This window comes from Besnoitia besnoiti, chromosome II (assembly GCF_002563875.1).
Source record: "Besnoitia besnoiti strain Bb-Ger1 chromosome II, whole genome shotgun sequence".
Lineage (NCBI taxonomy): Eukaryota > Apicomplexa > Conoidasida > Eucoccidiorida > Sarcocystidae > Besnoitia > Besnoitia besnoiti.
In genome coordinates this window covers 691,835-712,736 of record NC_042357.1, presented here as the reverse complement: position 1 = coordinate 712,736, position 20,902 = coordinate 691,835, and the positions used below count along the sequence as shown (strand labels likewise).

At 63.6% G+C, this 20,902-nt stretch overlaps 3 protein-coding genes across 3 annotated transcripts; 1 reads left to right on the top strand and 2 right to left on the bottom strand.

Annotated features, from left to right (window-relative positions):
- Positions 1-483: 483 nt before the first annotated feature.
- Positions 484-7,104, bottom strand: BESB_034430 (uncharacterized protein; the record flags this gene model as incomplete). Its single annotated transcript, XM_029362029.1, has 6 exons — positions 484-1,896; positions 2,523-2,632; positions 3,044-3,359; positions 3,601-4,137; positions 4,791-4,864; positions 5,394-7,104. 6 exons carry the CDS (start codon positions 7,102-7,104, stop codon positions 484-486), a joined length of 4,161 nt encoding a protein of 1,386 aa, XP_029220994.1.
- Positions 7,105-9,290: 2,186 nt separating this feature from the next.
- On the top strand, positions 9,291-12,301 carry BESB_034420 (histone arginine methyltransferase PRMT5; the record flags this gene model as incomplete). The annotated part of the gene is made up of 2 exons (XM_029362028.1): positions 9,291-10,293; positions 10,362-12,301. 2 exons carry the CDS (start codon positions 9,291-9,293, stop codon positions 12,299-12,301), a joined length of 2,943 nt encoding a protein of 980 aa, XP_029220993.1.
- A 3,309-nt stretch (positions 12,302-15,610) lies between these two features.
- Positions 15,611-20,600, bottom strand: BESB_034410 (uncharacterized protein; the record flags this gene model as incomplete). Its single annotated transcript, XM_029362027.1, has 3 exons — positions 15,611-16,192; positions 16,582-17,875; positions 18,088-20,600. The coding sequence occupies 3 exons, from the start codon at positions 20,598-20,600 to the stop codon at positions 15,611-15,613; spliced, it is 4,389 nt and encodes a 1,462-aa protein (XP_029220992.1).
- Positions 20,601-20,902: the final 302 nt, after the last annotated feature.

Here is a 20,902-nt window from a genome sequence, read left to right as displayed (position 1 = left end):
CGCTACTTCATAAAATGGTGTGCTCCCCTTCCCCTAGCATTTTCGCGGGTTAGACAGCTGGAGTTCACGGACCTTTTCGACTGAAGATTCTGGTGGTAGGTATGCCTCTTCGTACGTGCCTGCTTGCCTCGCAGATAGCGGCAGGCTCAGGAGCTAAGCGATGGCAGTTGTCTACTTCTTCGTCATGCTCGTCTTTCAAACCACTGTGACGCCAGCTGAGATGTAATTGTGCGACTCCGTGAGCGAGGCAGGCTCAGCCGAAAGCCGATTCGCTCTTTGTGAAAGACATTGTCGAGGCTTTCCCATGACAGTAGCCAAGGAAAGGCAAATACAGCAAATTACGAGCTGAAAAGGGGAAACGTTGTTACGATGTGGAGCACACCCACCTCTCTTGCCATCATGAGGCTTCATTCTGTATACACTGGCGCTGGCTCCAGCAGTCGCACATGCTGCTACAAACGGTGTCTTTCTCCTCTTTACCCTTCACGGCGACTTCTTGATGGCGAAATAACGCGTGATCTGTCTCTGTCCTTTCAAGATGGGAGGCTCGCTCTTCATTCCTTTCTGCGCCTCCCTCTTTTGACTCGTGCTTACAACCCTCGCTCTTTCTCTACTCTCCGGTTTCCAACCCCCCGCTTGGTTCGTCTTTCTCGACTTCTCGCCTTCGGAGCCCTCTGGCCGTGCCGCGGCCTGGCTTGATTCCGCCTCGTCTCTCCTGCTTTCGTCCTCTTGGTCGACACACGCAGTGTCGGCGTCCTCTCTTCTCCTTTTGGCTGAGCTGATCCGTGCCTCACACTCTGAGGCCTGGAAGGAAAACGTTCCCTCTATCCCGTCCGTCTTTTCCATTCGAGCACTGTAGCTACACGCCTCAGCGGAAACAGACATTGCCCCTGCGGAAGCAGCACGCGCTGGTAGGGGCGGCCCCGACGCACGCGGGGCATCCGCTCGGGCCGTTTTCATTTCGAGGCAGACCACAGAAGAGACGACTGCGGTGTGACATCTGCCAAAATCGCCTACATGACTGGAGTGACGCGTGTTTTGCTGACTGGAACATCTATGCTGTACCGACACCATGGATGCGTGCGTGGAACCTTGCTCTGGCTCCTTTTCGGGCGCGGGCTTCTGTCGGGGCTGCGTCACTTCCGCCCCCTCATCTTTCTCTGTCGTCTTGTTTCCATCGCCTCCCTCCATTTCTTGCGAGGCTGACAGAAACCCCGCGAAGCGCCTTCTTGAGCCGCCCTGCTGCTCACTGCTCGGCCTGGCTGCAGCAGGTCTACCAAACTCTACGCAGGGGGTCGCGTGGCTGCCTACAGCTACCAACGTGTGGCTGCACGCCGCAGAGAAGTGGAATTCCCGGCGCTGGTCTTTCAGCGCCCCCGGTGAAGGCGCCAAGCGAGGAGGAACCAAAGAGGCTCCAGAAAAGGGCCCGCGCGGAGGCGAGAGGGGCGACGCCGGTGGGGGGGCGGCCGTCGAAAGCGACGACGAGAACGACACAGACAAAACAGACGAGGAAGACACAGAAGCGGAGGCGGAGGGAGGCGCGCGCGACCCCCCCAAAGAGAGGCCAGAAGGGAACGAGGAGCAGACTGCCGCCTGCTTTTCGGCCTCTTTTTGTCTGGGCCGTTCTTGGCTCCTCGCCGGTGGTGCTGAAGCTGCACGCGACGAGGGCTGCTTCTGACGGCGATGGTCGCGTTGTTTTCGCTCGAGGGCCCCCCGAAGACGCTCCTGTTCCTGCTGAAGCGCCGCCGCCTCGTCGAACTCCTCAAGCGCTCTCTTGTTCTCGGCCTCCGCCTCTTCTTGTTCACGCAACGCCGCCGCTCGTTCGTCGTCCCCAAGCGGCGTGGCCTCACACTGCGCGAGGAAAAGGCAGTTGATGCACTTCCACTTCTCCGAGGCCTGAGCGCAAGAAGGCCCACGCAGCGGAAGCCAAGCGCGCAGAACATCGTCCGAAGCTCTTATGAGAGCGACGTCACCATCCAAAGCGAAGAAGAGTCGAACATAGGGCACCCTTCACACTTTTCGGATGAATGCAACAAGCAAGACGATGCAGCCGCAGGCGACGGCGTCGGATGGAAACAATCATGCCGGAGTTGCCAGCGCACATCGCTTCGTTTACACTACGCCGCGAAACCTCCACCGAGAACTGCCCCCCTCTCTTCTTCTCGCCAGTCCCACAGACTGTTTTTCCGCTTCTCAGGCTCGTCTGCTGCCTATCGCATCCCCCGCCACTAGCTCTCCCTCTCTCGCAGGTAGGCGCCTTCCTCTCTGCCCGGCGGACGCGAGCTGGACCCTAAAATTCGCTTGGTTGATTGACGTATAGCCCCTTCACTCGCGCGGGGAGTTATCGCACACTGGCATGCAAACAACCTAAACCCTACAGAGGCGGATGCTCCTTGTCTGCTCCACGCCGAGCAGGAAGCGGCGGTTTGGCGTGGACGCTTCCGCGAAATCGGGGTCATATGTCTTGCGAGAAAATGTCTCTGAGCGGGACAGGCAGCCCGACGGCTGAAAGAAAAACGCACCTGCACGGCTTCGCCGGGCCGCAGACCGCGCCACCAGCTGGTCAGATCCTGGAGCGAGTAGTCCACGGATGCGGCGTGATACGGAATCTTCTCGCGAGCGAACTCCTCGCCTAGAGGCACACACAGAGTCGCACAGACAGAGTCCACCGCTGCCGCCTTCGCGCGGCTCTCGCGCCTGCGCAGCTGAGGGCGTATCTTTCCTCTCACGCACACGTAGGACACCGATGCAAACACGCAGACGCGTCCGCAGGCCTTACGGCTGTACCGTATATATAGGAGCGCATATGCCTGTGCGGCGGCCCGTTCTCGAACCCGCCCGCCGGTCCAAAACCTGAAAAACAAGGTAGTTTATACAAACCTAGGAATCCCATTTTACTAAGTGTGACATAGAGTCTAGCTTCAGCTGTTATCTGATTGGTAGCGCATGCCACCAGCCTCGCTTTCTGTCTGCTGGCCGTCTCTCTTTCTCCCTCCCCCTCCCCCCTCCCTCCGCCCGGATCCTTCCTCTGAGGGCGCCGCACCTTCGCACTCGTAGACGACGTGCACGTCCCTCCACAGCGGCGGGAGTCCGCGGAGTTCGTCTTGCAGGCTTCTCAGCAGGGTCTCCAGGCGCAGCGAGGGGCCTGCAGATTCCTCGGTCTCCGCTGCATGCGCGCAAGGTCTGCATCTTTCGGCGTTTTCTGTTGCCGCGGCCTTCGCGAGGACCCCCGCCTCCTGGGCAGATGCGAGAAGGAGAGGGTGCGTGAGGCACGCGCTGCTGTCCAACTTGAAGGCCGCGAAAAACGAGTCCAGCGGAAGCTCTTCTCTCCGCAGCCGATTAAGCAGTTGCCAGTAAATCTGAACCCCAAAAACCACGCAGTCATATAAAGATCTCCACCTATAAGCATGCATGCGTATACTTGTAAATACAAATTTATAGTGGTATGCATATAGGCATATGTGTGACCACACTCGCGCAGAGGCCGAGCGGAGGAACGAGCGGGACGGAGATAGGCGGGCACGAAGAGGGGCTTTGAAAACGGTTTGAAACTGCGACGCGGCCCGGCTCGCTAGTCGGGCTCTCTGTTGCGTCACCTACCTGGAGCTGAAGCGCAGAGGTCTGCTTCTGCGCGAAGCAGGGCGTTTTCTTCACACTTCTTGTCTTGTTGTCGCTGATGAGGATGTAAAAGGCCTCCGGCGCCGTGGCGGGCGCGGGGCCCGCGTCCCACGGAGGCGGCGAGGCGCCCGTCTTCCTCCTCAGCGCCGGCGCAGTCTCGCCCGCGACGCCCTCAGGCCGCGGGCCTTCGCCCCCTCCACTGACGCCCGCCTCCTCGTCGCTGAGGAGCTCGTTCTCCCAGTCCGGTAGCTGGAGCTCGCGCGCGGCCTGGAGAGCCTCGGAAAAGCCTGCTCCTGGGGCGATGAGAGCCCAGCCTGAGTGAGGCCTCCCCGCGGCGGAAGGAGCGACCGCGGGGGCCCTTGGAGGCACAGCGGCCAGCCGCCCGATTCGCAGCTCGTCGATGACGCCGCGGACCATCAGGCCCGCGACGGGGCCAAAGACCCACAACTCGCGACAGACGCCCCGCTGGCGCAGCTGCTGCAGCTGCTGAATCGAGTTGAGCAGCTTGAAGGCCATCGCCTGCGAGCAACGAGAAAGCGAACAAACGCACACGCGCGTGTCGCGAGATGCAGCCGCGGCGAAGGGCGCACTCCAACACGAAACGAGGCTGCGGGAGAGAAGAAATCTACAGGGTGCCCGCGGCATGCAACCGATACAGGCCGCGGCCCCTGCACGCGCGCGCGGTCCGAGAGAACGCCTCTCTGAAGCGACAAAAGGATGCTAAGCCACTCAACGCGAGTTGCAACAAAACCAGAGTGGCTCAATCGCCCTCCAGCTGGTCGCTCGAGGAGGTATGGCCATGAGCGACACCGTCGAGAACGACGCCGCGGGTCTCACAAAGGAGTCTACAGAGGAAAGAAAAACTCGCAGACGAGCGCAGAGGGGACAAGACTGGGGCACCGGCGTAGCGAGAGAAAGACAGACCGGGAAAGGCGAGAGGCGAAAAGTGGTGGGGTGGAAAAGGGGGGGGTAACATGTGAAGAAATGGAACGCCTACTCCTCAGAAAAAGGTAGTTTATATACACCTAAAGGGAGTCCCATTTATTAAGTGTAAAAGGGACACCAGCGAGCAGCCCGTGTGAAGGTGCCACCCGGCATGAGGCCCCGCCCACAGAAACTCAGCAGGCGCGGCACGCCCTGAACCTTCTGGCGCAGGGAAGCTGCAGACAGACCTCCTCTTCTGTCTCGACGACAACTTCCTCCATCTCGTGGTGATGCAACTCGAGCGCCAGATGCCGCACGGTTCCTGAAAAAGAGCGACCCAAAGAAAAAGGACATTACAATACGTCCAAGCTCTGGAGAACTCTCCTTCACCGTCAAAGTGCCTCACGAGTCTACGGGAAAACCAAACAAATAAGCAGACGCGACAACGCCTGGAGGTGCTGCCTACCAGGCCTCACGAAGAAAAGAGCGGTATATGTATATATGTTTACAGATATATATATATATATATACATATATGAATGTGTAGATGTGTATGTACGTATGTATGTATATATATTTACATATGTATGTATTTATGTACTTACTAATATATGCATATATATGTATGCATGTATGTGAGTATGTATGTATGTATGCAAGTACGTATGGATGCACGCATATGCACACAGAGATGTATAGACTCGCCGACACGTGGGACTACGGTGAAAGAGGTCTGCGTCACGGCTCCCGAGGCGCCGCGAAGGGCACGTGCCACCTTGAGTTCTCTCGCATGCAGGTTGTTCAGAGTTCTGGGGTCTTCAACGCCTTTGGCGTTTGCTTTTCTTTCCCACCTTTTTTCATGGCGAGCGTCTCTCTGCGGAGACCCGTTTGCAGGGTGAACTGCAGTTGCCGTTCGCACCAGAGCTGCGCAGAGAAGTCCGTGACGGAGGGCAGCCCTGTAGATTTCAGCGGATACCACGGCTCGTCTGCTTCGCGTTTTTCGCTTTCCTCCTCGATCGCCCGACTCTGTTGTTCTCTTCCCACAGTCTCGCTCTTCTCAAAGCCGAAACTCCCGTGCGCGGAGGGCGCGCCTCCCGCCGCGCCCGCGTCCCCGGCCCTGTCTCCGCGGTCGGAGACGCCCCCCCCCGCGGGCCCTGGAGCCCAACGCGCCGGCGCCTGGGCACAGGGCCGCGGCCCGTCCAGCCAGTCCGCGATATCTTCGATATCTGTCACACTCGTCGTCGTGCTCGCGCGGAGCTCTAGCGCCCCAGAAGGAGAGGAAGACGTCGGCAGAGCAGCTGCAAAGTAGTGCGACTCCGGGCAAGCATGTGGCTGCGCCTGCTCGGCGCCGCAGCCCTGCGCCCTTCTCTGGGGGCACACTGAAATGCCTTCCTCGACGCGGCTCAGCTCCGCGCCTTGCTGGGGTTCTGCTGCGCCACCGCCCTCCGCGGCGTGCGCGGGGCGGGCCTCTGGGCGCGCCTCCTCCGCGGCTTCAGCGCAGCGCTTTCTGCGGAGCTCCTCCTCGATGCGCCGCCGCGTTCGTGCGGAGAAGAGAAGCAGCCTCCCGGCGCGCTCAGCCGCCACGCGCCGTCGCAGAAACGCAGCCACGTCGAGAGACGCTGCGGGTCCCTCCGGCAGCAGCGCGGACGCCTCAGACGAAGATGACGGGCCCTCTGGGGGCAAGCGAGAAGCTGAAAAAGTCTCTGGAGCAGAAAAAACAGAGGGAGATGCATGCGCCGGCGCTTCCTGCGAAGATGCGCCCGCCTCAAGCGGCAGCGGCGCGACGAGCGGACTGAGAAGAGGCGAGGAGGCGCGTGCTGCGGCAGAAGAAAACCGCGAGAGCTGCAAAGAGGGGGGGTCTCCAGGAGAACCGGAGGACTGCGCAGCGAGAAGCGACGTGGGCGCCGCGCCGCGGCGAATGGATGCGACGGGAGGGCAGCTGGGGGTGCGGAGAGAAGCTTCTCGAGCCTCTCCGTGAGCTTGCGTCGCATATGGATCAGCCCCGAGCGCCCTGTCTCCTTCCGACCGCGTCTCCGCCCAAGTGTCTTTTCCTCCGTGTCCGCCGTTTTCTCGCACATCCTTTTGCTCTCTCCTGCCCGCGAGGGTGGTCGCACACAGCGGCTCGCGAGCTGACTTGTCTTCGACTCCCGAGGGCCCCTTTCTGGGCTCCGTCGCCCCTTCAGGGGGGCCTGCGGCGGCCGCGAAGTTCGGAGGTTGGTGCGTGTTGCCTGCCTGTCTGAGGAGCCAGTTTTCCTTCTCGAAGCCGCGCGTGCCGTCCTCTTTTGCAGGCGCATCTTCCACGAGTAAGCCTGCCTTGTCTGTTTCCGAGAGCCGATAGCAGGCCGAACGCCGCGCCGCAGGCAGAGAGGCCTTTTCGGGTGAGAAGAAGTCCACGCGGCGGGTTGAGCATGCGCTCAAGCCCGCAGTCGAGGACGGCCGAATTTGAGTAGGAGGACCCGAGATATCTTCGCCTGCCTTCTCTTCTCTCCCCTCGTCCGCGTCTTCGATGTCTTCTTCCTCCTCGAGGCTCTCCGCTGCGTGCGTGAACCCCGCACGGGGCATGGGGACAGGTGAACCGCCGGCGGAAAGTCGCGTGGGGTCACCGCCGAGCGGCTTCTCACGCGGTCGCTTCCGCTGCAGAGACAGGGAGGAGAAAGACGCGGAGCGCCACGGCGCGTGCATCCTTTGGTCCCAGCCGCCGAACCTGGCAGCAGATGCGTAAGCCGCTGACTCTCCTCTCGCGCCGCGGGCGAGTGGAAACTGCGTGGGCAAGCGAGGGAGCGGAGAAGAAGCAGGAAAGCGAGAGGAAGCACGTCGTCGCCAGTTGTTGAGCACCCCGCTCCTGACACAGCTGCACATGCCTCCGTCCTTCCCCCGCGCGACGGGCTGTGCGGGAACGCCTCGCGGAAGACGACTGCCAAACGCGCTGCAGCTCGCCTCAGAGGCTCTGCGAAAACGGCGCAAGGCTCACGAGCGCGACGATTTTCGACTGAGTTGAAACTCGAAAAGACACGCCTCGACGCCGCATGCGGGCCTGAGCGTGTTGGAGGTCCCCCGCCAGATGCGAGCGCGTTGAAGCCTCGCGCCTGAGGCAGCGCGGCACACAACCACAGCAAAGAAGAGAGAGGAGCTAGAGAAGTCGAACGCTCTGTGCGGCGACTCAAAAAGATTGACTGAGTTCACCAGGTCTCCTCAGGTTTTGCTGGCCGCATGTGTGTCACTCTTCCCTCCGTTTCGCGAGGATGTCTCGCCCCAGTCGAGTGCACGCGAACGCACTCAAGGCAGAGGAAGAGTATCGTCTCACAAGGCGCGCGAAGAAACCAGCAAAGGGAGAAAAAAAGAACGAAACGAACGCGGACGAGGCACGGACACGCGCACAGCCGCGGGCGGACAGGAAAGAAGGGCAAGGAGAGAGTGGAGCGAGGCTGGCAGAACGAGGAAACTGGGAGAAACCGAAAAAAACGAACTAGCTAAGGTCGAAGTTCTCTACCAACAAAGACGGCGCTACAAACGGCGAAACTCGCCGTGCAAGACATGAGCATCATGAGCTGTCGCGTACACAGTCCGTAATGCCTTCAGCCCACGAATAGCCACACTTCCACCTCAAATTTGCGCATCATCGCTTGAATCATAATGATGGATGGGCCGTACGTGCGGAAGCGACAAAGAGACAAGGGTCTCAGGAACCGGCGGAAAGGCTAAACAGACGGTGGAGCCGCAGCAAAAAATGGCAGGAGTCGGCCCCAGACATCCGGATTTTTCTCCGGTTCGAGACAACGGCGTGAAAACGACGAAGGGCAGACACGAAAACACGACACAGCGAACTACACACACTTCGTCGTGGACGTTCAGGCTGTGGTTCGGTGTACGTACACGTCGTCCGCCTCCTTTCTTTCTCAGATGCACGCTTCTTTTTTTTTGTTATCGCTCCGTTTCGCGGCCGCATGTGTCTCGCGGTCGTCCGCACACCAAAGCGCCGAATTCTCCACGGGGGCCAAACCAATACGCGCACGGTTTCATCGGCTAAAACGTGTGTTTCCTAGTCGCCCTGGTTGTGTAGAGACTCTAAAGCCTGATCAGAGGCTCTATGACAGCTTCTCGCGACCCTACTACGTGGTCAGAAGCGTCGAGCTGTCGCGAGACTGGCTGCGCGAAGTGCCCTCCCTCCACATGCGTGATTTTTCTTGCGCGTGCCGACAGGCGCCCTTGACGTTGTCCAGACGCACAGACGAAACGCGACAAACCGGTGACAGCTGCACGCGCAGAACCCGAGAAAGTCGGCGACTTTCGTCCCTTCTCTTTCTAGGTGCTGCACTCTTTCCTGCTTCTTCCCATCGGCCGCTATTTCCTCCTCCGTCGTCTCGAGGCGCGGCCCACGGGCCTAAACCCCACATTTTTTCGCGCGCCAGTTTCCCAGCATCGGTCGTCACGAGCTTATCGGGCTCGTTGCCGTGTCTCCCTGTGGACCGCAGCGCGGGCTCGGTGTGATTCCGCGAAGCCCCGAAAAATCGCAAGTTTCTTCTGCTTCTTTCCGTACCTGTCAACAGACACATGCACTATGCGCTCACTGCCTGGTGAGGCCGTATAATACTGAAGACCTCCAGTTCCTGCCGACGCGGAGAAGAGGGCTTCTTCATTCGCAGGAGCGTTTTTTTGATTTTCGCGCGCCTCCTGCCGTGCCCGGGTGCCTGCGGCCTCTTCGCCTTCTTCCATCGCCCCGTGGCGTTTCGTTCGCTTCTTTTTTAACCATGCCGCTTCACTCGCCCTCGGACTCGTGCCTGACGGCGCCAGTGTATTTCGGGGTGGGCCTCTCGCACTCGGCTGTACGTACACCGGCGTCGCTGCGCTCGCATCTGCAGACGGTTCGCAGCAACTTACAGTGCGACTTTGTGGTCATTCCGACGGCAGCTGCGTCCTCGGATTTGTCCCTGGCGGACGCATTGCGCGCGCAGCGAACTTCCTCTTCTTCCTCGGCCTTTGCGCCGCTTTCGTCTCCCCCATCTGCAGCTGCGCGCGCGCCGGTCCGCGCCTCGATTCCGCTGGATCATCTGCCGGTTTTCGCGGTCGACCCAGCGAAGAAGGCGGATGCGGGCGGTCGCCAGCCCTCCGCACTTGCCTCCTTCGCGACCTGCTCCTTCCGCGGCGTGGACGGCGGCCTCACCGAGCTCCCCGAGAGCTACGCCTTCACGCCAAGCACCGGCTCGGACTTGGCGCTGGACTCCCACACGTGGTCCTCCTCCGTGGTCTGCGAACTCTCCCCGTGGATCGCACCGGATCGGCACCTCTGCGCGTCTGCCCTCTCGCTCGTCTCTTCTTCCTCGTCTTCCTCGGCGACGAGCGCCCCCACGCCAGGCCCGTCCGGGGCGGCGGAGAGGGAGGACGCCTCTGCCGCGGCGCCCGCCGCCGCTGCGGACGACGCGCTCTGCGTCGCGTTTGACGTCGCGGCCGAGTCCGAGGGCGCCGCCGCGGCGCTCAAGGCCCCGCGGCCTCCTCGGCAGTTTGCGCATTGGTCGTTCCACGCGGCGGCATGGAAGCGGGAGATGCAGTGGGCGGCGCACGTGGGGGCGTACGCCATCATCGCGCCGGTGCCGCACGCGGGCGACGTGCCGATTGAGTACGCGCGACAGCTGCGCGCGGTTCTCAGCCAGCTGCAGCCGCCGTCCGTCTGGCTGCGTCTGCCGCTCGTCTATCCGCGGGAGACGCGCGGCGCCGCGGCGGCCTCCGCCCCCCCGCCTGCGACCCCTGGCAGCAGTGGCGGCTGATTCGCTCCTTCGTGGGGCACCACGCGTCGCTGGGTCTCTGCCTGGAGATCACGCCAGACCTCCCCAGCGAGGAGGACCTCGCGCGCTGGCTCGCGGAGCCCATCCGCGCCGTCCTCGTCTCCCCCGCGATCTTCACCTGCGCGGCGGACCCCGCGAGTCCCGCCGCGTCGCCCGCGGAGGCAGAGGGCGGCAAGCGGGGGGCCAAGAGTGGGGGACGGGGCTTGAGCGTCGCGCTCAGTCCGCGGCACTTTTCGTTTCTCGCCCGCTGCGCGGAGCACCGCGTGAAGATCATTCTGCGGCAGGACGACGAGGAGGAGGCGCCGGGCGAGGGCGCTTCCGCCGCCTCCGTCGCGGCGGCCGCGGCGCCCGCGCTCGACCCCACGGACGACGCAGCCTTCCCAGCGCTGCGGGCCGCGGCGTCGCCTGCGCGCAGAGAGGCGAAATCCGCGGCGCTCCAGGCGCAGGCGCCGTCGCCGCTGATGGACATGCAGCCGTACCTCTCCTACATCGTGGCGCGGTTTCTGCAGCTGCCCTCGCTGCCGCCGGCCGCCCTGTTCGCCGCGCCCTACCGCGACGTGCTGCAGTCGCCGATGCAGCCGCTGGCGGACAACCTGAGCACGATGAACTACGAAGTCTTCGAGCGTGACCCCGTCAAGTACGTCCGCTACCGCCAGGCGACCCTCCGGCGACTACGCGAGATCTGGGGCCCTGCGGCGGGCGCGGTGGGCGCCGAGAAGGGTTCGGCGGCGAGCCCGGAGAAGCCCGCAGGGAAGGCAAAGGGCGGGAAGAAGAAAAAGAAAGCGTCGTCGCATCGGCGCGACGTCGAGACCGACAGCGACTTTGGGGGCGACTCGTGGGACGAGGAGGAGGAGGCCGAGGAGGGCGAGAGGCGGGGCGCGCCGACGTCGCCCTCGGCCGCGACCTACAAGTGGTGTCTGGGCGGACTGCAGTGCCGCGAGCACAGCCACATCCCGGAGGTCTTCCCCGGCGGGCGACAGGGTCGACTGGTGATCATGGTAGTGGGCGCGGGACGCGGGCCGCTGGTGCAGGCGGCGCTCGACGCGCTGCGGGAGGCGGAGGTTCCGCTGTGCCGCGTGCATCTCTACGCGGTCGAGAAGAACTGCAACGCAGTGATCACGCTGCGCTCGCGGCAGCAGCACGACCGCTGCGAAGGCTGGCGCGCGGTCCGCGTGGTGGAGTCCGACATGCGCGAGGTGGGCCGCGAAGTCACGGAGAAGGCAGATATTTTGATCTCCGAGCTCCTCGGCAGCTTCGGGGACAACGAGCTCTCGGTCGAGTGCCTGCACGGGGCGCAGCGCAAGCTGCTCAAGCGCGGCGGGGTCTCCATTCCGACCGCGTACGTCTCCAGTCTCGAGCCCGTCAGCTCGCCGCGCCTCTGGACCGCCATCGACAGCTACGGCGACGCCAAGCACTTTGAGTCGCCGTACGTGGTGGACCTCTTCGCCGTCTACCGCCCGGGCCGCGAGGGCCCCCTCGAGTGCTTCCACTTCCGACACCCCGAGCCCCTCCTGCCCTTCGCCGGCGAGAAGGAGACAGACCCGCCCGGCGACGCCACTGCAGCCGCCGGCGCGACCGCGGGGACAGCCGCCGGCCCCGCCACGCAGGGCGCGGGGGCGCGGCGCGCGTGGCCGGCGGCCGCGCAGTTGACGGCGTGGCGGCACCGGCGGACGCGCCTGGCGTGGGAGATGAAGGCGGACGCGGTGGTGCACGGGTTGGCGGGCTACTTTCACTGCTGTCTGTACGCGGACGTGCACATCTCGATCGACCCGCGCTCCTTCTCCGAGGGCATGTTCAGCTGGTTCCCTCTCTTTCTTCCCTTCCGCGTGCCCGTCTACGTCCGGCGAGGCGAGGCGCTGGAGGTCTACGTCGCCCGCGAAGGCGATGAGCATCGCGTCTGGTACGAGTGGGCCGTCATCCAGCCCACGCCCAGCGACATCTACAACCACCTCGGCACGCACTCCTTCATCGGCAAGTGAGCGCGCCGCGCGAGGCTCGCAAGACAGAAGAAGAAAGCGAAAGAAACTCTCTGCGCGAGCGACTGGGCTAGAAGGGGGGGGGTCGTCGTGCAGAGAAGCTGAAGGAAAGGCAGGAGGCCTTCCCGTCAGCAGGAGGCAGGGGGGGGAGAAGGGAAGAGAGAGAAAAAGCAGGATCGCGGGATTGCGAGGAGGTCGGTGGCGGCTGGCACGTGACGCGTGGTCGCCTGGAGCCGCGGCGCCTCCTGCGAGCGTTCTGTCGCTGGCAGGGGGGGGGGGGTGGCGGCCGCAGAAGCCCGCCCCGAGGGAGAGTGTGCGCGATGTCTCTCTCGGTTTTGGCCTGGACTGAGGCGCGCCCGTGGCCTCGCGGTCGTCTCTCTGCTTCGCGCGGCCGCAGTCCGCAAGGGGCGCGCCTCGTGGCTGTTTCGCAGACACTTCCCCGCGTGGGGGCGCTCCTCTCTTTGCAGCGGTTTCGAATGTCTGGCTGTCCACCTCGTCCGTAAGGGGCACTCGAAGTCGGTTCCGTTCGTCGTGCGTCTGGGTTCTGTACAGAAACCTCTTTCTACTCTTGATTTACGTCGCGGTCTGCCTGTAGGCCCACCTCAGACGCGTAGTTGCGTTCGTTTTCCACAGAGTGCAGACATCTGGTTGTGGCGTGCCCCCGACGACGGGTCGCGCTTTCTGGGAGGCTTGTCGGAGCCCAGTTCCTGTTTCTGTGTTCCATGTCACATTCCTTCCCCAGGTCCCGCGTTCGCGAGTTCTGGTGCTGTCCGATTTGTGGTAGGGTATCTCGCAGTTTGCAGAAGACGTGAGTATCGCGCGTGCGAGACGCGTTGACGCATGAAGCTATCCAGGATGCGCGGCGCCAGTCGCTTGTCGCCAGGCGAGAAGCGGCGCAGCCCTGGGGACGTCCCTCCCGCGACGACCCTCCGCATGCGTGATTAGGGTGGAAGAAACGGACCAGCCAGCAGGTGCTGCTGGGCAACTCGCAGGCCCCTGGTCAGCATCTGGCAGCTGGCTTGGCAAGACGTGCCACGAGAAAACACAGTCACACGAAACAAAAAACAGGCTCAGGAACCCGTAGCCCCGCCGGCACTGGCGAAGTAACTCTGCCGAGCGGGAGACGCTAAAGATGCAGTCAAGCGGCAAAGAAAACACTTTGGCGGGCTCGATAGACAGGACGCAGTCGGGAGGCGGCAGCCTACGTCTGATCCTCGCTGCAGAAAGCTTTCTCCTTGCTACGGACATCGGTCGAGGCCTGGCGCAGCCCAGCGCTCGAAGCCGGCATGCTCCGATAGCTACGAGCCAGGCAAACACATACTTCCCCGGGTTTCAAAACACATGTAGGGCCGCATTCATGAGACACGGGCAAGCCTTCGTCGTCCAGCGTAGCTGCTGCTGTGATGCGATGAGGCACAGCGGCCCTTTGATCTCGCGGGAAACGCGCCGAGGGCCGTTGCGCCTCCTGGCGTACAGCGTATACGCCACTTCGGTTAGCTGCGGAGATCCGCACGTGTCTTCTGTTTGCCTGAATTCAACGAGGCGCCAGCGGCCGCGTGCCTCTCGGTAGCCGCTGAAAGCCCCCACCGGGTGCCTGTCGTGAGCTGTCATCCGCCTTCAATGCCGTACGCGACAGCCCGGGGGCCGAGAGGCCCCGCGTGCGTCGAAAAGGCGCGTAAGTTTAGATGTGAGACGCGTTGTGCCGATTCGCTTGACTCGTGGTGCGCCGGAGGCACGGTGGAAAGGAAAGAAGAGTCGAGTCGCGCAGACGGGCGACACTTTTGGAAAATAGCAGCCACGAGCCTCTGTCTACGCTCCGGCTTCGCTCTAGGCAAACAGGCTGCTTTTCTGCAGTCCGTCTAGCGCGCGAACGTGTGTGAAGTGTACGTTTTTCTGGCTACGTGCAGGCGCCCTTCACGAACGAGCGCCTAGCGCTGTCGGCGCAGAAGCCTCCGCGTATGAGTGAACGAGCCCGCGGGCCCGCAAAAAGCCCGCAGAGGTGGGCGTGGAGGCCTGTGACGGCGAGAGACTCGCCGATCGCTTTTTTCTTCACAATGACAATGGAGGGATTTTGGTTCGTGCACACGAGGCGAGAACGAAAAAGCATTTTCCTCTCCCGTTCTCTCTGCATGCGACGAGAAAAAAAGAGGAAGAAGATCTCCTCCTCCGACTATGCGCAGCCTCTCTGTTCGCCAGAGGAGCGCAGAGTGACAAGGCGTGGAGACATCCTTTCGCGCCGACGAGCACCGCCAGCGACGCGAAAGCAAAGATTTCCCTTAATCCCCTGCCTGCCAGCAGAGAAGACTCGTTCTAGTGCCCTTTCCTTCCTGGCTGAACCTGGAGGGACTGTGTTGAGGAGAAGACTCGAGAAAAAGGCCGGGGAAGAAACCCAACAGAAGGAAAGACATACCTCGCTCGGTCGCCAGTTGGACAGGGTGCGTCTCGCATCTGCGGAATCCCAGATTGGCGGCTAACAAAAACACATGGCGATGGCGAGTAAAAACAGGCCCGGTGGATATTGGCGACGAAAAACAACAGGGACGACAGGCAGGACAGCCCCTGTCCAGGTGTGAGGACGCAGGGCGACAAGCAACCCGCCCGTTGAGGAGGACCTCGTCTGGCGCCGCAGAAAAAAACAGACCGGGGAAAATGCACGGTCATTCGCTTTGCACCAGAGATAGAACCAGCAGACGTTCGCCTAGCTCCGCATCTACTGAAAACAGAGTGAGACGAAACCAGGCTCTGCTCACAGGAGACGCGCCACGCCGTACACGACGCACACCACCAGGAGACCCTGCCGCCAACATCGGGGCGACACCCCTCGCGAAACGGACCCTCGTCCCCTTCCGTTTGTGTGCGCGCGCCATATAAACAGATATACGCGAACCAGAATCGAACTGCGTCTCGCTTGAGACATGCGTGACCTCGGGCAGAACAAATCGACGTACATAGCTCGTGCTTCAAGGGTTGGTGCAACCAACCCTTGTGCGCCTCGTGGGTCGCTGCACCGCGCATGTGGATGCCCCTTCCCCGTCGCATATACGTGCAAATACGCATAATACGTATACAAACCAGGGGTCTCACCACCCACAAGGCGCCGCCAAGCACGCAAGATGCCACATGCATTCTCGCCTTTCTCCACCTCAGCCCTGTACTCGGACGTCCTCCCCTTCCGCTCGTCTCCTGCTGCTCTCCACCTTCGGCGCATCAGAGTCTCCCTGGAGCCCCTGCGTCCTGACCAGTCTAGTTTTTTTTAGACACCCAGCCCCCGCCTTGCGGCGTCGCACGCTCTTATACCGATTTAGCACTTTCTTAGATCGCCACGCACGCTTCTTCTCGTCTCTGCGCTTCTGTCTGGTCCTGCGCCGCGCGGCCGCCCAGCTGCACTTCGGGTACCCCCGCTTGCGCCCCTGCGTCTGCAGGTCCGCCCTCCATCTTCGCTAGCGCGGTGAGGAAGGCCGCCTGCTCGCTGCCGGAATACGAACTGGGCAGCGAGGAGGCCTTTAGACAGCCGAAGAATATGTTCCCGTACGCCGCCACCTGCTCGAGACCAGTGGCGCCGGTTACGCGCTGGATGTGGTGATCCAGCAGCTCCACGGAGGGCTGAATCAGCGAGGCCGCCTCCTTCTCGCCCGTATGGGGCAGCGAGGCAAACACCGTTCCCAGGCAGTTTGTCTTCAGGTCCGTGAGCATGCAGTACACCGCAATCTTGTATAGACGCAGCGCCGCCGCCGCGTCGTCGCCCTCCTGCGGCGCAGGGACAGATGCCGCCTGCGACTCGGAAGGGAACGACGCGGCGCCCGACACGCACTGCGAGGCCAGAGATGGCCAGCGCGACGCGTGCGCGAGAGCGGGGTCTCCGGGGGTCGCCGCGAACGGGGTAGGAAGCCCCAGCTGAAGGAGGCACCGCGCACAGACGCAAAACCCGAAAGACTGTGGGGACGCAGTTGACCTTAAGGCGACGCAAGTCGTCATCGCGTGCGGCGACATCCTACGTAGACACCCACTCAATACGACAACTGGCCTGCCGCCTTCATCAAGACGGCCCACCGCGAGCCGCCACATACGCCATCAACACACAGCCTGGAGTGGAATTTCTAGATGAGAGAGACTCGCGTTCTCGTGCGAGGCACCTTTTCACACACAGACACTCTCTCGAAGGCCACTCAAGCTGAATTTTCGGGTACGGACGGGGCGCCTGGCGTCTCCTAGATAACAACTCTGTCGCTTCACAGCCCCCCGCTCTCCCTACCCCAGCGCCCAAGTGCGACGAGACTGCTCACCCATGCGTTGGAGCCGCTGGCGTCATCTTCGTGGGGAGCAGTTGTCATGGAGGAGCTCACGACCCTGCCTGCGGACTCGCCCGCAGCTGTAGGCTTTCCTCTACTGGCCAGGCCCGGCGTAGGTCCCCCTGGACAGACCGCAGACGCAAAACTCGCGGCGAGGCCGCGGGTCAGGGCCGCGGGAGACTCCAGCGCGTGGCGAGCCTCCTGCTCCCTGGCCTCTCGAGGGCGTTTCTGAGACGCGCGCGACGCGGGACTTGGGCTGGCTCGTCCACGGCGCGTCGTCGGCGTCACGCTCGCCGGCAGACAGGCGGGCAGCGTAGATGAGGACAGCAGCGACGCGAGCGACGCCGGCAGGTGCGCAAAGGATGAAAGGGGCGCGGGGGAGTCGCGCGGCTCGGCGTCCACTTCGCAGTCGGCGCCCGCGGGCGTCTCCGGGTGACGCCCCAGCGGCGAGGCCTGCCGTGCCGAGTGCCAGGTGGAGAGAGGAAGCGAGCTAGATTGCACCGGAGACGGCGTCTCTGAGTGCACATTGGGCCCTGAAGCCATGCAGGCCGCTGCTTCATTCACAGAGGGGGGGGGCACCACCGCAGAGTTCTTCGACCCCCCTGGATGCAGATCCGCCACGATGGGCGAATCCGCCCCGCTGGAGGCCTGCGTGCTCCCCGCCTCCACGGGCTGATCGGGGTCCGCCCCGTCCCGCGAGGCGAGCTGCCGCTGCTGCAACGGGCTGCGCACCGCGGCCGCGGCGTCGCTGAGGAACGAGCCAGAGAGAACCTGAGCGTACGCGGAGGGCGAGAGGCCCGCCAGAGGGACCGGGAACGCGCCGCAGGAAGGGGAAAAAGGGTTGGTTTCTGTCTTGGTCCCTGTTTTGCCTTCCGCGATGCCGCGACGGGGCACGCTGGGCAGTTCAGACGCGAGCGGACCGCGCAGCACACCTGCCGCGGCGTTCATCGCGACCTCCTCGCTTCTCACAGGGATGACGCCCTGAACGAGCTCGCCCGGCGCGCCGGCGCGGCGGCCCTTCGCCAAGTTCTGGCGCCTTGCGAGACTCGGAGTCCGCGAGGAGGCGAGCCTGTCGTCGGCAGTGCGAGTCGAGCGCGCGGTCAGCGGCGACGTAGACGAGAGAGCGGCTAAGCTCTCCGCGCTGGCGGCTGGCTTCTGCGAGGCGACAGGGTGGTAGTTCTGCTGCTTGAACTCAACCGCGAGCCGATGCGCCCCGTAAAAGCCGAACTTGGAGACCGAGAAACGGCGGTACGTCGTGCAGCCCTGTTGCTTCCACTGCGCGATCCAACTGAGAAAACATCCACAGAGCCCAGGCAAGCACGTAGATGAATGCCTGAACGCCCAGCGCCGGACGTCTCCGTACATTTTGAAGCACGTGCACGCATGCACGAATGCCCAGGGCGACCTCTCACCCTCTCACTGTCAACGTCAACGATTCCAGGCACCCTAGACTCTAAGCGTAGCCAGGGACTGCTGCTTCGGCGAAGGAGGACTGCTCACCTCTGATTTGTGAAGTCGAAGCTCACGCGCTCGACTCTCGGCATGCGAGCGACGAGCTGGCTCCAGCTCAGCTCTCCGCCCCCAGCCTTCTCTCCTCCAGCGCCACTGAGCCGCTCTGCAACTGCGCCGCTGGGGACGGATGCGTCGCGAGGCGCTGCGCCGCCGGCGGGTCTGTTTTTTCGCGGGGTCTCGAGGCTTGCGTTCGCAGCGAGGTCGCCCCTCGCCCCCGGCGCCTTCTCGCCTTGAAGCCTGCTCTGGCCTACGCGCGCACTCTCATAGGAGCCCGTCAGGGTGGCGGCTGCGCCGCTACCGTCTGGCGACTTGCAGCCTCTGCGCTGAGGGGTGAGGGCGTCGACTGACGCGGACAGCGAAGTCGAGAACTCGGTCTGCGCAGCGGCCTGCTGCTCCTGCTGCTTGGCCACCATGAGCTGCCGGTGTTCAATGGCGAGCGCGCGCGCCTCTTCAAAGCCATATTTCTTTGCGGAAAAATGCTTGTGGACAGGCCGCCGATGCTCGCGCCAGGTCGCGATCCAGCCCTGGTTCCAGCGGTCGAAGCAGACACCTGGCACGTGCTCACACTGGCGCGCGCGAGCCGCGAAGTCCTCACCGAGCGTCGCGCCAGGCGACGCTGCAGAGGGCACTGGAACGCCCTTGCTCAAGGCGCGTAGGCGGACCTTGTCATCCGGCTTGGCGCCCTCCGGGCTCCTGCGCACGCGGTGGACGTAGATCTCCCGGTCGGCGGGCTGCTGCTCGTCCGGCGCCGCCGCGTCAGCCTGCTGCGCAGCGCCCTCTCGGCTCGACTCCGGAGGCGTCTGGGCCTCCAGCAGGGCTCCGCGACCCGCGGCGTCCTTGGGAGGCGCCGCGGGGCTCGAGAGTCGCGAGAGCTCCGCGAGGAGGTGCGGATTCTGCTGCAGCAGCGCGAGCGCCGCCTCCACGTCCGCGCCAGGCTCCTGCGAGCCTGCGGCCGACTCCGAGGCGCGGCACGCAGGCGCTTTGGGCGCAGTGGCAGCCGCCGCAGAGACCGGCGAAGCGGCGGCTGGGGGGGACCTCTGCGCACGCAACCAGGCAGACGCGGGGAGGGACGCGAGGTCGGCGGAGAGCGCGGGAGACAGCGAGCACGAAGAGGCCGCGTAGGACAGCAGCGCGGCAGTTTCCAGTTGCCGTTGCTGAAGAGCCGCGGAGAGCAGATCGGCGGCGGTCACCGTGGGGGCGGCAGGCGAGGCCGAGGCGGCTAGAGACGAAGACAAACAAGAAAGCAAAGAGGGCGAGAGGGTCGCCACATGGCACCCGAGACTGTTTCCTGCGGCATCTGCGCGAGTCGCGCCCAGCGCGGGCGGCGGAGGAGTCGCGAAATGAAGCGGAGAAGTCGAAGCGAGCGAAGATGCAAACATAGAAAGCAGAGAGTTTTGAGGGGCGGCCGCGGAAAGGGGCGAGGGCAAAGACGACGGCGGAGCCGCGCCGTCGGCGTCGCACACTTCACCAGTGCTCGTTTTTCGGCGCTTGACAGTCGACTCAGGAGAGAGCGAGATGGTAGACGACGCGCGCGTGTAGGTCCGCGAGCTGAGGCAGGAACTCCTTCGAAGCGGGCTGCAGGCTGCAGAGGCGTCGTCGGCCGAGGCTCCCGCCAGCACAGCCTGCCAGTCAATGGCCAGGCCCTTTGGGGAGGTCCCCCCGCCCGCGGAGCCCAAGTGCGCGGCGCAGGCTCCGCCGCTCGCCGCGCCCACGAGCGCCGCGAGCTGCTGATGCGGGGTGAGGCTGCCCAGAAGCAGCAGTGAGCTGCGGGACAAGTTCGCGATCTGCGAGACTGAAGAGGGTGAGACAGACGACGTGGGCGTCGTCTCTGCAGATTCGAGCGCAGCCAGCGAGGGGGCGGTCGCGAACACGGGCTGCGGCAGCGACAGCGAGTGAGTTAAAAGCGACGACGGCGAGGGCCATCCCTGAAGATTCGCCGAAGTCTCCTCAGACGATGACGCTGGGCCGCCGCCGGTCTCCTCGCGCGCAGTGGCGGGCAGGGCTTTAGCGGAGTCCGCCTCGAAGGGGGGATCTGAGAGAGGGCTGGTTGCCGCCTGGGAATCGGCACCACAGGATCGCGCGTCGTCCGGCATCTGGCAGCTGCGCACATTCACGAGGTGTCCCGTGAGTAGCGAGGACTCTGAAGGGCCGCCTACACCGGGGGACGCGGTCGCCTCGTGAGTCTCCAGCGACTGGGGAGAATCTGCAGGGCTCTTGGCTGACGGCAGGAGTTCCTCCGACCCTTCGGCTTCCGTCGTTGAAGTCGACGAGGGCGTTGAAGAGGTTTCTCGGGTGGACGGGCGCGCTGCGACTCGGCTCTCATCGCATGGGACGGAGGACTGGAGCTCAGCCGCCGCATGCGGTGCGACCGGCGCGGCTGCAGGGGCCTGACCTTCTCGCCCTGCCGCGCGGCACGCGTCGTCCGTGCCGAGTTTCGCATGAGGAAGATGCATCGCGCGACCTCCTTCCACGAGCCCAACGCCGCTGATCTGACTCGCCATGCTGGCGCCGGGTTTCTTCCGCGTTGTCTCACGCGACGCGCTGCGTGGCTTTTGCTCAAGAAACCCAGCTCGAGTTGCGTTTGGCGTGATGAACCGCGAAAAGCAGCCCGCAGCAGGAAATCGTGACGGCAACCTGTCCCGTAGTCGCGGATTCGGCACCACCGCGTGAACCCCCAGATTCACCAACGAACGAAAGCGTCTACGCCGCGCGCGCAGTCACTTAGGTCAACGCCGACTGACGGCCTCCGTGGTCGCCTCTAAAGGGGGCTGCCCAAGACCAGAAGAACGCTCTCTCGACACCG